This window comes from Salmo salar, chromosome 01, assembly GCF_965601325.2.
Source record: "Salmo salar chromosome 01, fSalSal1, whole genome shotgun sequence".
Classification (NCBI taxonomy): Eukaryota; Metazoa; Chordata; class Actinopteri; order Salmoniformes; family Salmonidae; genus Salmo; species Salmo salar.
This window is the reverse complement of record NC_138291.1, coordinates 120,361,634-120,379,165: the sequence shown is the minus strand read 5'-3', so window position 1 is coordinate 120,379,165 and position 17,532 is coordinate 120,361,634. Positions and strand designations below refer to the sequence as shown.

At 45.7% G+C, this 17,532-nt stretch overlaps 1 protein-coding gene across 1 annotated transcript; it reads right to left on the bottom strand.

Annotated features, from left to right (window-relative positions):
• Positions 1-12,430: 12,430 nt before the first annotated feature.
• On the bottom strand, positions 12,431-17,503 carry LOC106575474 (zinc finger protein Pegasus). Its single transcript, XM_014151985.3, has 4 exons — positions 17,192-17,503; positions 15,071-15,246; positions 14,284-14,472; positions 12,431-14,084 (listed from the first exon to the last, which is right to left on the bottom strand). The coding sequence occupies exons 1-4, from the start codon at positions 17,200-17,202 to the stop codon at positions 13,069-13,071; spliced, it is 1,392 nt and encodes a 463-aa protein (XP_014007460.1). The 5' UTR covers positions 17,203-17,503; the 3' UTR covers positions 12,431-13,068.
• Between the last annotated feature and the right edge of the window lie 29 nt (positions 17,504-17,532).

Here is a 17,532-nt window from a genome sequence, read left to right as displayed (position 1 = left end):
CAAACATTTCTGTAAACAAACAAACAACAATGATAAAAGCCTTGCATTCTAATTTTTTGTTTAAGTGTTGGCGGTAGGTGCACTTGATTCAGCAGCCCTGTCGCCGGGAAGGTAAAGTCTTCCCATTTTTGAACCATTTCATGTGTCTGAAGTCAGAACTCCGCCTACCCGGCAGGCCCAGAGAATCAATCAAATGCATCTACAGGCCTAACGCTGGCCAATCAGATAGCTCAGATCACCGTGTCAGGCACAGTTTCCTCGAGACAAGACTGTAAAAAAAAAAGAAGCCTCGAGCGCACAGCAAAGTTGATCCTGTGAGATTTCAAAACCTTTTTAAAAAACCCATGACTAGAGAGAGACTCAATTAATACAGCAAAGAGACGCTGTTTTTTTATGAGTAACTTCCTGTTTATGTTGTGCTGCTACCATTCTCTCCTAGTCATTCAGAATGCAGAAGCTGCTCTGTTGTTGAGTACTGGCGCAAAGACACCCAGCACAGCCAGAAGAGGACTGGCCACACCTCAGAGCCTGGTTCCTCTCTAGGTTTCTAATCTCCACCCAGCACAGCCAGAAGAGGACTGGCCACACCTCAGAGCCTGGTTCCTCTCCAGGTTTCTAATCTCCACCCAGCACAGCCAGAAGAGGACTGGCCACACCTCAGAGCCTGGTTCCTCTCCAGGTTTCTAATCTCCACCCAGCGCAGCCAGAAGAGGACTGGCCACACCTCAGAGCCTGGTTCCTCTCTAGGTTTCTATTCTCCACCCAGCGCAGCCAGAAGAGGACTGGCCACACCTCAGAGCCTGGTTCCTCTCTAGGTTTCTAATCTCCACCCAGCGCAGCCAGAAGAGGACTGGCCACACCTCAGAGCCTGGTTCCTCTCTAGGTTTCTAATCTCCACCCAGCACAGCCAGAAGAGGACTGGCCACACCTCAGAGCCTGGTTCCTCTCTAGGTTTCTTCATAGGATTGATTGATATTAGAGTCCTCTTCTCTTAACCTGTATATTTTTTAACCTAGGCATGGGTACACTCAAATGGCTGCCAATCTACCCATTAATCCATAATTGCCTTGAATGGGGATTCCTGTTCTTTTCATATTTCTATGGGTACACTTGGTATGGCTGACCTGGTATTGGGACTCAAATCATTTTTATTGTAATTTGTTCTATCAACTGATGCAGAATTACCGTGGTAATGTAGAATTGTGCATTGAAATGATGCTAATTTAATGTATTCTTTGTCATGTTGGTTGATGGCAATGGCTGCCGGTCAACCCCAATGAGTCTGGAAAAAGCTCCTAAAGGTTGCCAAGAAGATTGTTTTGGAGCTCATGGCCAAATGGGGAACCACAGCAGAGACACCAGCTATACCTGACAACGACGGAGATAATCTGGACCACGATGAGGTTTTAATGTTGACGTGTCTCGGGACCCATACTGGTGTGGTTTCAGATGTCCAAGACAGCCGCTGCAGTTTAGTCTCTCTGTTGTCTGTTCTTGTCATCCTCCTCATCGTTGGGCGGCAGGGTAGCCTAGTGGTTAGAGCGTTGGACTAGTAACCGAAAGGTTGCCAGTTCAAATCCCCGAGCTGACAAGGTACAAATCTGTCGTTCTGCCCCTGAACAGGCAGTTAACCCACTGAAAATAAGAATTTGTTCTTAACTGACTTGCCTAGTTAAATAAAGTTAAAATTGAATACAAATTGGGCTGCTTGGTTTCTACTCTTTACAGAGCATGATTGATAGCAATGTAATTGCGACTTCAGACTGAACCACTTCCATCCACCACGCCAACCACTACCATGGGAGGCTCCATGACTACCATGGGAGGCTCCATGCCAACCACTACCATGGGAGGCTCTGTACCAACCACTACCATGGGAGGCTCCGTACCAACCACTACCATGGGAGGCTCCGTACCAACCACTACCACCAACCACTACCATGGGGGGCTCCATACCAACCATTACCATGGGAGGCTCCGTACCAACCACTACCATGGGAGGCTCCGTACCAACCACTACCATGGGATGCTCCATACCAACCACTACCATGGGAGGCTCCGTACCAATCACTACCATGGGAGGCTCCGTACCAACCACTACCATGGGGGGCTCCATACCAACCACTACCATGGGAGGCTCCATACCAACCACTACCACCAACCACTACCATGGAAGGCTCCATACCAACTACTACCATGGGAGGCTCCATACCAACCACTACCATGGGAGGCTCCGTACCAACCACTACAATGGGAGACTCCATACCAACCACTACCACCAACCACTACCATGGGGGGCTCCATACCAACCACTACCATGGGAGGCTCCGTACCAACAACTACCATGGGAGGCCTCGTACCATCCACTACCATGGGAGGCTCCATGCCAACCACTACCATGGGAGGCTCCATGCCAACCACTACCATGGGAGGCTCCATGCCAACCACTACCATGGGAGGCTCCGTACCAACCACTACCATGGGATGCTCCATACCAACCACTACCACCAACCACTACCATGGGGGGCTCCATACCAACCACTACCATGGGAGGCTCCGTACCAATCACTACCATGGGAGGCTCCGTACCAACCACTACCACCAACCACTACCATGGGGGGCTCCATACCAACCACTACCATGGGATGCTCCATACCAACCACGACCACCAACCACTACCATGGGAGGCTCCATACCAACCACTACCATGGGAGGCTCCATACCAACCACTACCACCAACCACTACCATGTGAGGCTCCATACCATCTACTACCATGGGAGGCTCCATACCAACCACTACCATGGGAGGCTCCGTACCAACCACTACCACCAACCACTACCATGGAAGGCTCCATACCAACTACTACCATGGGAGGCTCCATACCAACCACTACCACCAACCACTACCATGTGAGGCTCCATACCATCTACTACCATGGGAGGCTCCATACCAACCACTACCATGGGAGGCTCCATACCAACCACTACCACCAACCACTACCATGGAAGGCTCCATACCAACTACTACCATGGGAGGCTCCATACCAACCACTACCACCAACCACTACCATGGGAGGCTCCATACCAACCACTACCATGGGAGGCTCCGTACCAACCACTACAATGGGAGACTCCATACCAACCACTACCACCAACCACTACCATGGGGGGCTCCATACCAACCACTACCATGGGAGGCTCCGTACCAACAACTACCATGGGAGGCCTCGTACCATCCACTACCATGGGAGGCTCCATGCCAACCACTACCATGGGAGGCTCCATGCCAACCACTACCATGGGAGGCTCCGTACCAACCACTACCATGGGAGGCTCCGTACCAACCACTACCATGGGATGCTCCATACCAACCACTACCACCAACCACTACCATGGGGGGCTCCATACCAACCACTACCATGGGAGGCTCCGTACCAATCACTACCATGGGAGGCTCCGTACCAACCACTACCACCAACCACTACCATGGGGGGCTCCATACCAACCACTACCATGGGATGCTCCATACCAACCACGACCACCAACCACTACCATGGGAGGCTCCATACCAACCACTACCATGGGAGGCTCCATACCAACCACTACCACCAACCACTACCATGTGAGGCTCCATACCATCTACTACCATGGGAGGCTCCATACCAACCACTACCATGGGAGGCTCCGTACCAACCACTACCATGGGAGACTCCATACCAACCACTACCACCAACCACTACCATGGGGGGCTCCATACCAACCACTACCATGGGAGGCTCCGTACCATCCACTACCATGGGAGGCTCCATGCCAACCACTACCATGGGAGGCTCCGTACCAACCACTACCATGGGATGCTCCATACCAACCACTACCACCAACCACTACCATGGGGGGCTCCATACCAACCACTACCATGGGAGGCTCCGTACCAACCACTACCATGGGAGGCTCCGTACCAACCACTACCACCAACCACTACCATGGGGGGCTCCATACCAACCACTACCATGGGATGCTCCATACCAACCACTACCACAAACCACTACCATGGGAGGCTCCATACCAACCACTACCATGGGAGGCTCCATACCAACCACTACCACCAACCACTACCATGGGAGGCTCCATACCAACTACTACCATGGGAGGCTCCATACCAACCACTACCATGGGAGGCTCCGTACCAACCACTACCATGGGAGACTCCATACCAACCACTACCACCAACCACTACCATGGGGGGCTCCATACTAACCACTACCATGGGAGGCTCCGTACCAACCACTACCATGGGAGGCTCCGTACCAACCACTACCATGGGAGGATCCGTACCATCCACTACCATGGGAGGCTCCGTACCAACCACTACCACCAACCACTACCATGGGAGGCTCCATACCAACCACAACCATGGGAGGCTCCGTACCAACCACTACCATGGGAGGTTCTGTACCAACCACTACCATGGGAGTCTCTGTACCAACCACTACCATGGGAGGCTCCATACCAACCACTACCATGGGAGGCTCCATACCAACCACTACCACCAACCACTACCATGGGGGGCTCCATACCAACCACTAACACCAACCACTACCATGGGGGGCTCCATACCAACCACTACCACCAACCACTACCATGGGGGGCTCCATACCAACCACTACCATGGGGGGCAGTGCCCCTGTGACAACAATTTTGGACCCCCTTGTGGCCCTCCTAAATGTGGAGTATGACATTTTTTTTACATAACTAATTTTTGCTATCGTTCTTTTTTTACATCCGTTATTAGACAGTGGCAACGATGATGATTATGAACATGGGTCTTTTGCCTGCTAATGCAGTGAAGAAAACGATATGACAACAATAACGTCTAATGTAACTGGCCCCTCTAACAGTACAACTGGCCCCAGCTTGGCCCCCCCAGTTGAAATGGCCACTGAACCGGAAATGGGGTTCAGTCGATATGATAGTTTGGAGGTTTTTTTTCCACCATAGGTATCTTTAGAAAGTGTTAGATAAGGGACGTGTCAGTGGAAAAATGGTGGAGCTCATTGATTGAAGCTTCTTGTTCATTAAACGGTCGGCTGCAGTCGTTATGGCTATTTTGTACAATGCATGTTTCACGTAGGCATACCAGCTACTTCACTAACTATACTACATGTGGGTCTTTCCATGAATTAAGGTGCCATTGACGGTTTTACTGTAGTGAACAACTGTTTAGAGCTGTTAAAAAGCCATTAAGATATAAAGAGGGAACATGACTAGGTCTACATTCAATAATCCATTAGGAATATATGGGTAGGGCTACATTCAATAATCCATTAGGAATATATGGGTTGGCCTACATTCAATAATCCATTAGGAATATATGGGTAGGCCTACATTCAATAATCCATTAGGAATATATGGGTAGGCCTACATTCAATAATCCATTAGGAATATATGGGTAGGACCTACATTCAATAATCCATTAGGAATACATGGGTAGGCCTACATTAAATAATCCATTAGGAATATATGGGTAGACCTACATTCAATAATCCATTAGGAATATATGGGTTGGCCTACATTCAATAATCCATTAGGAATATATGGGTTGGCCTACATTCAATAATCCATTAGGAATATATGGGTTGGCCTACATTCAATAATCTATTAGGAATATATGGGTAGGCCTACATTCAATAATCCATTAGGAATATATGGGTAGGCCTACATTCAATAATCCATTAGGAATATATGGGTAGGCCTACATTCAATAATCCATTAGGAATATATGGGTAGGCCTGCATTCAATAATCCATTACGAATATATGGGTTGGTCTGCATTCAATAATCCATTAGGAATATATGGGTAGGTCTGCATTCAATAATCCATTAGGAATATATGGGTAGGCCTACATTCAATAATCCATTAGGAATATGTTTCATGCTGAACAAATGTGTAGCCTGAATAATTTATTACAATGTGATGATATTTACACATATATGGGTTAATTATATTCAATCTGAGAATTATTAATGATCTGTTGGTAAAAAAAAAATGTGGGCCTTTTTAACAGCACTATCAACAAGGCAGGTCCTACAGGCCCTAGTTTCTACCTTCTTAACAACACTATCAACAAGGCAGGTTCTACAGGCCCTAGTTTCTACCTTCTTAACAACACTATCAACAAGGCAGGTCCTACAGGCCCTAGTTTCTACCTTCTTAACAACACTATCAACAAGGCAGGTCCTACAGGCCCTAGTTTCTACCTTCTTAACAACACTATCAACAAGGCAGGTCCTACAGGCCCTAGTTTCTACCTTCTTAACAACACTATCAACAAGGCAGGTCCTACAGGCCCTAGTTTCTACCTTCTTAACAACACTATCAACAAGGCAGGTCCTACAGGCCCTAGTTTCTACCTTCTTAACAACACTATCAACAAGGCAGGTCCTACAGGCCCTAGTTTCTACCTTCTTAACAACACTATCAACAAGGCAGGTTCTACAGGCCCTAGTTTCTACCTTCTTAACAACACTATCAACAAGGCAGGTCCTACAGGCCCTAGTTTCTACCTTCTTAACAACACTATCAACAAGGCAGGTCCTACAGACCCTAGTTTCTACCTTAACAACACTATCAACAAGGCAGATCCTACAGGCCCTAGTTTCTACCTTCTTAACAACACTATCAACAAGGCAGGTCCTACAGGCCCTAGTTTCTACCTTCTTAACAACACTATCAACAAGGCAGGTCCTACAGGCCCTAGTTTCTACCTTCTTAACAACACTATCAACAAGGCAGGTCCTACAGGCTCTAGTTTTGTCGCACCTGGACTACTGTTCAGTCGTGTGGTCAGGTGCCACAAAGAGGGACCTAGGGAAAATTACATTTGGCTCAGAACAGGGCTGCACGGCTGACCCTTAAATATACACAGAGAGCTAATATTAATAATATGCATGTCAATCTCTCCTGGCTCAAAGTAGAGGAGAGATTGACTTCATCACTACTTGTGTTTGTGAGAGGTATTGACATGGAGAAAGCACCGAGCTGTCTGTCTAAACTACTGGCACACAGCTCAGACACCCATACATACCCTACAAGACATGCCACCAGAGGGCTCTTCACAGTCCCCAAGTCCAGAACAAACTATGGGAGGCTCACAGTACTACATAGATCAGGTAACTGATGTAAGCAGTAGAATCAGATTTTAAAAAATGGAACAGCGAGGACTGTGAAGCAACACAAACATAGACACAGACACACGATAACATACGCACTATACAAACATGGAAACATGGATTATGTATTGTAGATATGTGGTAGTAGACTAGGGGCCTGAGGGAACACAGTGTATTGTAGATATGTGGTAGTAGAGTAGGGGCCTGAGGGAACACAGTGTATTGTAGATATGTGGTAGTAGAGTAGGGGCCTGAGGGAACACAGTGTATTGTAGATATGTGGTAGTAGAGTAGGGGTCTGAGGGAACACAGTGTATTGTAGATATGTGGTAATAGAGTAGGGGTCTGAGGGAACACAGTGTATTGTAGATATGTGGTAATAGAGTAGGGGTCTGAGGGAACACAATGTATTGTAGATATGTGGTAGTGGAGTAGGGGCCTGAGGGAACACAGTGTATTGTAGATATGTGGTAGTAGAGTAGTGGCCTGAGGGAACACAGTGTATTGTAGATATGTGGTAGTAGAGTAGGGGCCTGAGGGAACACAGTGTATTGTAGATATGTGGTAGTAGAGTAGGGGCCTGAGGGAACACAGTGTGTTGTAGATATGTGGTAGTGGTGGAGTAGGGGCCTGAGGGAACACAGTGTATTGTAGATATGTGGTAGTAGAGTAGGGGCCTGAGGGAACACAGTGTATTGTAGATATGTGGTAGTAGAGTAGGGGTCTGAGGGAACACAGTGTATTGTAGATATGTGGTAATAGAGTAGGGGTCTGAGGGAACACAGTGTATTGTAGATATGTGGTAGTGGAGTAGGGGCCTGAGGGAACACAGTGTATTGTAGATATGTGGTAGGGGTCTGAGGGAACACAGTGTATTGTAGATATGTGGTAGTAGAGTAGGAGCCTGAGGGAACAGTGTGTTGTAGATATGTGGTAGTAGAGTAGGGGTCTGAGGGAACACAGTGTATTGTAGATATGTGGTAGTAGAGTAGGGGCCTGAGGGAACACAGTGTATTGTAGATATGTGGTAGTAGAATAGGGGGCCTGAGGGAACACAGTGTATTGTAGATATGTGGTAGTAGAGTAGGGGCCTGAGGGAACACACTTAATGTGTTGTGAAATCTGTTGTGAATGTATTGTAATGTTTTCTAAATGGTATAACTGCCTTAATTTTACTGGAACCCAGAAAGAGTAGCTGCTGCCTTGGCAGGAACTAATGGGGATCCATAATAAACCCCCAGGAAGAGTAGCTGCTGCCTTGGCTGGAACTAATGGGGATCCATAATAAACCCCAGGAAGAGTAGCTGCTGCCTTGGCAGGAACTAATGGGGATCCATAATAAACCCCAGGAAGAGTAGCTGCTGCCTTGACAGGAAGTAATGGGGATCCATAATAGGGCCTCCCGGGTGGTGCAGTGGTCTAAGGCACTGCATCGCAGTGCTAGCTGTGCCACCAGAGATTCTGGGTTCGAGCCCAGGCTCTGTTGTAGCCGGCCGCGACCGGGAGGTCCATGGGGTGACACACAATTGGCCCAGCGTCGTTAGGGAGGGTTTGGCCGGCAAGGATATCCTTGTCTCATCGCACACTAGCGACTCCTGTGGCGGGCCGGATACAGTGCACACTGACCAGGTCGCCAGGTGCACGGTGTTTCCTCCGATACATTGGTGCGGCTGTCTTCCAGGTTGGATGTGCGTTGTGTCAAGAAGCAGTGCGGCTTGGCTTGGCTTGGCTTGGTTGGGTTGTATTTCGGAGGACGCATGGCTCTTGATCTTTGCCTCTCCTGAGTCCATACAGGAGTTGCAGCGATGAGGCAAGACTGTAAAAAAAGGGGTAAAATAATAATAATAAATAAATGGGGATCCATAATAAACCCCAGGAAGAGTAGCTGCTGCCTTGACAGGAACTAACGGGGATCCATAATAAACCCCAGGAAGAGTAGCTGCTGCCTTGGCAGGAACTAACGGGGATCCATAATAAACCCCAGGAAGAGTAGCTGCTGCCTTGGCAGGAACTAACGGGGATCCATAATAAACCCCAGGAAGAGTAGCTGCTGCCTTGGCAGGAACTAACGGGGATCCATAATAAACCCCAGGAAGAGTAGCTGCTGCCTTGGCAGGAACTAATAGGGATCCATAATAAACCCCAGGAAGAGTAGCTGTTGCCTTGGCAGCTACCTCTATACCCCTCTCTACATGACCTCTATACCTGATCTCTATACCCCTCTTTATGTCACCTCTATACCCCTCTCTACGTGACCTCTATACCCCTCTCTACGTGACCTCTATACCCCTTTCTACCTGACCTCTATACCCCTCTCTACCTGACCTCTATACCCCTCTATACCTGACCTCTATACCCCTCTCTACGTCACCTCTATACCCCTCTCTATGTCACCTCTATACCCCTCTCTACGTGACCTCTATACCCCTCTCTACGTGACCTCTATACCTGATCTCTATACCCCTCTTTATACCCCTCTCTATGTCACCTCTATACCCCTCTATACCTGACCTCTATACCCCTCTCTACGTGACCTCTATACCCCTCTCTACGTGACCTCTATACCTGAACTCTATACCCCTCTGAAATCAGAACAACTATACCATGATATAAATAATAAACTCAGTCTTCTTAGTAATGGTAATAATTTAATATATTACAGTTACTGTAACACATTACAATAACATAAAGACCTTTTCAGGGTGTTAACATTTGACAAAAATTATACACTGAACAAAAATATAAACGGAATATGTGAAGTGTTTGTGCCATGTTTCATGAGCTGAAATAAAGGACCACCCCCCCCCAAAGAAATCATTAAAAAAACAAAATCCCAGAAATGTTCCATACACACAAAAAACGTATTTCTCTCAAATGTTGTGCCCAAATTTGTTTACATCCCTGTTAGTGAGCTTTTCCCCTTTGCCAAGATAATCCAACCACCTGGCAGATGTGGCATTAGAGAATTTGGCAGTACGTCCAACCGGCCTCATAACCCCAGGCCACGTGTAACCACGTCAGCCCAGGACCTCCACATCCGGCTTCTTCACCTGAGGAATCGTCTGAGACCAGGCACACGGACTGTTGATTAAACTGTGGGTTTTGCACAACCATAGAATTTTTGCACAGACTGTTAGAAACCAGCTCAGGGAAGCTCATCTGCGTGCTCGTAGTCCTCACCAGGTTCTTGACCTGACTGCAGTTCTGCATCGTAATGTTAAGGTATCTGTATTCCCAGTCTTGTGAAATCCATAGATAAGGGCCTAATGAATTTATTTCAATTGACTGATTTCCTTATATGAACTGTAACTCTTTGAATCTTTGAAATTGTTGCACATTTGCATGTATATTTTTGGTTCAGTGTAAATCAGAATCTACATATTTCTACCCTGTGGTATTTCATATCATAACATGACTTTCTCCAGTCCAATATAGATAATTGATTGGGAGCCAATCCTACACATCACAGATCACTGCATAGAAAACATAACTCCAATACAGGGACCATTAGACACTGCTACATCAATCTGTATTTCTATGTGTCCAGAAAACATACAGGAAATCCTTTTAACATACAATATGAAAAAACTAACTCCAGGCTGTCACTTGATCTGTGCAAATCGTTTCAATACTCAGGAAGGGTAGTGTTACATTACTGACTGTAAGAACCACAGTCATTTCCAACACTGCTACAACTGATGTGATCCTTTGAAATACTTAAAAAAAAAAAAAAAAGGTTCAGAAGAATACTTTGGCCTTTTTATCAAGTACGATTTATCCAAGTCTGAATGATTTGTCTCGAACGCAAATTGCATTTAAGCTACAGATCATTGTTAATTTAGGAGGTATTAGCTAAAGAGCACCAGTTATTATAGATCAGTAAGGCTAGCTGAAGGTAAAAAAAAGAAGGACGTGATTGGCAGCAACAGAGAACACATGGAATCAATCTGAATGTGGAACAGAGAACACATGGAATCAATCTGAATGTGGAACAGAGAACACATGGAATCAATCTGAATGTGGAACAGAGAACACATGGAATCCATCTGAATGTGGAACAGAGAACACATGGAATCCATCTGAATGTGGAACAGAGAACACATGGAATCAATCTGAACGTGGAACAGAGAACACATGGAATCCATCTGAACGTGGAACAGAGAACACATGGAATCCATCTGAATGTGGAACAGAGAACACATAGAATCCATCTGAACGTGGAACAGAGAACACATGGAATCAGTCTGAATGTAGAACAGAGAACACATGGAATCAATCTAAATGTGGAACAGAGAACACATGGAATCCATCTGAATGTGGAACAGAGAACACATGGAATCCATCTGAACGTGGAACAGAGAACACATGGAATCAATCTGAACGTGGAACAGAGAACACATGGAATCCATCTGAATGTGGAACAGAGAACACATAGAATCCATCTGAACGTGGAACAGAGAACACATGGAATCAGTCTGAATGTAGAACAGAGAACACATGGAATCAATCTAAATGTGGAACAGAGAACACATGGAATCCATCTGAACGTGGAACAGAGAACACATGGAATCAATCTGAACGTGGAACAGAGCACACATGGAATCAATCTGAATGTGGAACAGAGAACACATGGAATCAATTTGAATGTGGAACAGAGAACACATGGAATCAATCTGAATGTGGAACAGAGAACACATGGAATCCATCTGAATGTGGAACAGAGAACACATGGAATCAATCTGAATGTGGAACAGAGAACACATGGAATCAATCTGAATGTGGAACAGAGAACACATGGAATCAATCTGAATGTGGAACAGAGCAGAGTAAAATACAGAGTGAAATAATGTCTAAGCTGAAGCATTAATATACACAGATGTCACTGACGTCAAGCCGTTAATATAATGTTAAGTTTTACACTCACAATAAAGTGAGACACTACTATACACAATGTATAATAAAGCATGTTTGTTTGTCAATGTTGAGCACCTATTTGGACCAACGGACATGTTCTTTGCTTCATGCCTTGCCTCCTCACGTCATTTGCACACACTGTATATAGACTTTTCCTATTGTGTTATTGACTGTACGTTTGTTTATTCCATGTGTAACTCTGTTGTTGTTGTTTGTGTCGCACTGCTTTGCTTTATCTTGGCCAGGTCGCAGTTGTAAATGAGAACTTGTTCTCAACTGGCCTACCTGGTTAAATAAAGGTGAAATATATATATATATATATATATATATATATATATATATTTTTAAATAAGGCAAGGTCAAAAGTGTTTCAACTCTAGCCACAGCAACCAGATACCTTGTAATCGCTATTTAAACTATACGTTTTGTCACTCGCATGTAATATCACCAATATTTATGTAACTAATTCAGAGTCGGGCTCTCGTGTGGCGCAGCGGTCTAAGGCACTGCATCTCAGTGCAAGAGACATCACAACAGTCCCTGGTTCGAATCCAGGCTGTATCACATCCGGCCCGTGATTGGGAGTCCCATAGGGCGGCACACAATTGGCCCGGGGTAGGCCGTCATTGTAAATATGAATTTGTTCTTAACTGATTTGCCAAGTTAAATAAAAAAAAAGATTAAAAAAATTATAAGAAGTGACTTCCTTTAAATTCTCAGATGGCACCGAGGAGGACAAATGATTAAACGTCTCCAACCTCCAGATTACTTTCCCATTTATAGAAGCATCAATTCCTCATTTCAAAGTAACACTCACTCTCTAAGTTATATCATAATTATTATTCTTTTTTTTTTAAAACGATACAATAAAATATAGATCAGAATCGCTCTGATCCCTGATTATCATAAACACGGAATAAGATAATATGCTCTGTGAGACGCCAAACATCGTTCAAATTCCTCTTGGTTTACTGTGCAAGGCAGTCACTGCGTGTGCTGCCCGCGAGCAAAATGGCAGGCAAAGTCGTACTTGTTCCTGCACTTACAGCCGCAGATATTACACTGGAAGGGGTTCTCGTAGCCGTGGCAACCCATGTGAATGGTATACAGGATGTTGTCAGAGAAGTAGGTGTCGCAGTGCTGACAGCTGTGCAACATCTGTGGGTCTGGGTCCTGTGTGCTACCGGGTAAGGCAGGGGTACTGGGCTGGCTGTTACTAATGCTAGCTGAGCTGGTGCGTGTGTGTGCACTGTGCTCACTGCTCGGTTCTGGGTCCACAGGGCTGGGGATGTAGTTCCTGCTATGGCCTGCAGGGGTTTGGAGGTCCTCGGGGCTGGTTGGAGAGGAGGTTTGGTGGTGGTGGTGGTGGTAGTGGTGGTGGTGGGCACCACTTTGACTGGTGGATAAAGATACTGACACTGCAATCGGTGCACCGGACGCCTGCTGGATGAGGAATGGCTTGACGTCGTTACAGGACAGTCTGTCAGGAGATACAGGGGTCTGGTCCACTGGGGGGAGGTTGGACAACTGGCCTGCCAGCGTAGACAGCTGGTTCAGTGGATTGTTGTCCACCGCCATGTCACTGTTGACATCCCTGCTGGCACCTCCTCCTCCTCCTCCATTCCCATGGTCCTTCACATTGTTCTCGTACGCCTCATGGTTCAGGTAGTCTGGTTTCCCCACCACCATGGAGGGAGGGCTGAAGTTGATGAGGAGGTGTCTGCTGTAGTCTCCCAGGCCCAGGGAGCTGCCACTCTTCTTCTGTAGGACGTTCAGCATCTTCTTGTTGGAGAGGAAAGAGGGCAGCACCGACCCCTTCATGGGTAAAAGCTTGTGGCGGCGCCGGCGGTGGTGGGACAGGTTGCTGCGGTCGCTGCAACGGAAGGAGCAGAGGTCACACTTGTAGGGCTTCTCTCCCGTGTGGGAGCGCATGTGGGCCTCAAGGTGACGCTCGTAGGCAGAGGCGAACGGGCACAGCTGGCATCGATGAGGCTTCTCTCCTGTTAATCAACAAAGAGGGCGATGTTTAGGTTTATTTGAACATCTTGGCACATATCCAACATCCATTTAAAAATGTAACGTCACACAATATAAATACAAGTAAAAAAAAAAAAAAAGATCTTAACTATATGGACAGTGCAGGGGCGGACTGACCATCTGGCATGTTGGGCAAATGCCAGATGGGATGGTCCATTTTACCTGTGTGAATTCTGATGTGCTCTATCAGGCGAGCGGTGCCTTTACTGGCGTAGCTACAGTAGCTACACTTGAGCTTGCCGTCGAAGGTCCTCTGGAAGCCGTCCACCAGCAGCCCAGAGTTGTTGTCGTCCAGAGGAACTTCCATTGATCCATTTTGATGATCACTCTCTGGGATAGCAGCTGCTGCTACTGAGAGAGGAGACGACATGACATACAATTAAATAGATACTTCACAGTAAATTTTTTCACCGGAAATTGATACCTCTAAACAATACCCAAGCTTCACAGACACACAAAAGCAGAGGTCTGGAGCTCAAATTACATCTAGAACTTATCCGGAAGCAGGATTTGTAAAATCACACTTTACATTGATCTATTTCTGGTGGAAAAAAATGTATTCTGGCAGAAAATCTAGTCAGAAACCATTCGTGGCGCAGTCCTGTTTTTGTCTGATGCTTGAAAGATATGAGAGGATCACTTGAGATGCATTAGGGCCATCTTTGTGAAGTAAATATGTCCACAATATGGTATCTAAACATAAAAAAAACACTAATTGCTCCTCCAGAGGACCCCTTTTGGATGACGGCCCATCGCCACAAAATAAAATAAAAACATTACAAAATTGTTCAAACAGACTTATTAGGTTATTCCCCGTAGCGCTGGGCCCTGTTCCACTGGGTTTAACTTCCCAAAGTAAAATGAGGGATATGGCCTATTTTGGCCATTTTGAAAAAGATACATCCTAATTTAAAGTGAACTACTCTGATAGTGTTCATAACAGTCTCACCAGCTTGGAGGTGGTCAGGCTCCATCTCCCCGCAGACAGAGCCTGAGATCATGTTGACATGGTGTGTTTGCTGTGTCAGGTACTCTTGAAAGTCCTTTATGAAATCCAGAGGTTTTAGATCATCGTCCATTTGGCAAGATGGGGTGTATTGTGATGACTTCTGATCACCCCCCAACCTGTAAGATAAGGCAATAATACTTTTTTAAAAACCTTTATTTAAAACTAAGCAAGTCAATTAAGAACAAATTCTTATTAACAATGACAGCCTACCGGGGAACAGTGGGGTTATCTGCCTTGTTCAGGGGCAGAACAACAGATTTGTACCTTGTCAGCTCAGGGATTCGATCCAGCAACCTTTCGGTTACCGGCCCAACGCTCTAACCACTAGGATACCTGCCTCTAACCACTAGGATACCTGCCTCTAACCACTAGGATACCTGCCTCTAACCACTCGGCTACCTGCCTCTAACCACTCGACTAACTGCCTCTAACCACTCGGCTACCTGCCTCTAACCACTCGGCTACCTGCCTCTAACCACTAGGCTACCTGCCTCTAACCACTAGGGTACCTGCCTCTAACCACTAGGCTACCTGCCTCTAACCACTAGGCTACCTGCCTCCCCCCTCTAACCACTAGGCTACCTGCCTCTAACCACTAGGCTACCTGCCTCTCCCCTCTAACCACTAGGCTACCTGCCTCTAATCACTAAATTACCTGCCTCTAACCACTCGACTACCTGCTTGACGATTAAACATAATGAACCACATGATAATCACATTGTTACAATACTACTGTATGTATGGCATAACCTATAGCCCGATATTGGACTAAATGAGCCTAACGTTAGTCTTTAGTCCAAAGAATGTATATGTTCCGCTACAAGACCATGGTGATTGCCTACGGAGCTGTGAAGGGAACGGCACCTCCATACCTTCAGGCTCTGATCAGGCCCTACACCCAAACAAGGGCACTGTGTTCATCCACCACTGGCCTGCTGGCCCCCCTACCTCTGAGGAAGCACAGTTCCCGCTCAGCCCAGTCAAAACTGTTCGCTGCTCTGGCACCCCAATGGTGGAACAAGCTCCCTCACGACGCCAGGACAGCGGAGTCAATCACCACCTTCCGGAGACACCTGAAACCCCACCTCTTTAAGGAATACCTAGGATAGGATAAAGTAATCCTTCTAACCCCCCCCCCCTTAAAAGATTTAGATGCACTATTGTAAAGTGGTTGTTCCACTGGATATCATAAGGTGAATGCACCATTTTGTAAGTCGCTCTGGATAAGAGCGTCTGCTAAATGACTTAAATGTAAAATGTAAATGTAATGTTCTGTTTAAGGGCGAATTGGTTCTGAAAGCCTAAACAGCCAAATACTCCCATCTAAACGTGACGCGATTGCGGTACGGTTCTTGAAACATAAATCGCTCTACTTTGATAGCACAAAAATAATTTCACAAATGCAAAATAAACATTTAATGTAGTGAACACTTGTTTTAAATGTTGCAGATGACAGTATTTCTTTCAGTGAAAAACAGTTTTGTGGCATCTGTCTTAGGTTTACACACAGGTTAGATGCAGTAACGTGTAAATATGGCCGTGTGGGGAATCTAAACCCTATAAAAGCGTATCATGTTTAACAACTTATTTATATATATTTTTGTCCGATATGAAATATACGGTTATTATGTTTCCAAAACCCGTCCAGCAAGCTATGCCCTTAATGTTCACACCGACCGTCGCGGTTCTTATTAATAAAACTCCCTCTTACAGAAAACACCTTCATCCAAAGCCTCTCTAAATGTAATGTAATGTAACTGAGAGTCATGATCAAGGATATAACCATTATGGGGGCAGTCAGTCACGATGATAAATAAGTATGTTGTCACCAAAAAACATCTCATAACAGTGGCAACATGACAATGTAGCAGCATTTATTTGATACACAGCCCATCTCTCACTTTCACTACTACCGGCGTTGCTCGTTAATAACGATAGTAATGTATAACGGTAGTAATGTATAACGTTAGTAATGTATAACGGTAGTAATGTATAACGGTAGTAATATATAACGTTAGTAATGTATAACGGTAGCAATGTACGCTAGCCATTTTTACTTACCAGCTGGTCATCAATCACAGCAGCGTTAAAAACAACATATATATTTACGCGTTACCCATCCGGTCTTATGTTAAGATGGACATTTCAAACACTATCTACGACAATAAAAATGTGTGATGACAAGTTATCGTTAGCCGGTTGTGCTAAAAACAACAGAGAAGGAGCAGGGAGCTATGTGTTATAGTAGCTATGCGACAGTAAAATGACTCCCATTTCAGAAACACATAGCTGTCAGTGAAAACTCCCTAGTTGGAAATACAACAGCAGAAAGATGAAGAGGAAGATTTTTATTCGATTAAAAATGCCCTGCGTATATAAAATATTGAAGACATATGAGTTAA

Coding starts and splice junctions, on each gene's coding strand:
- LOC106575474 (XM_014151985.3), bottom strand. Junction 14,473..15,070: donor GCCTGACCACCTCCAAGCTG/GTGAGACTGTTA, acceptor CTCCTCTCTCAG/TAGCAGCAGCTGCTATCCCA. Junction 14,085..14,283: donor GCACATCAGAATTCACACAG/GTAAAATGGACC, acceptor GTTGATTAACAG/GAGAGAAGCCTCATCGATGC.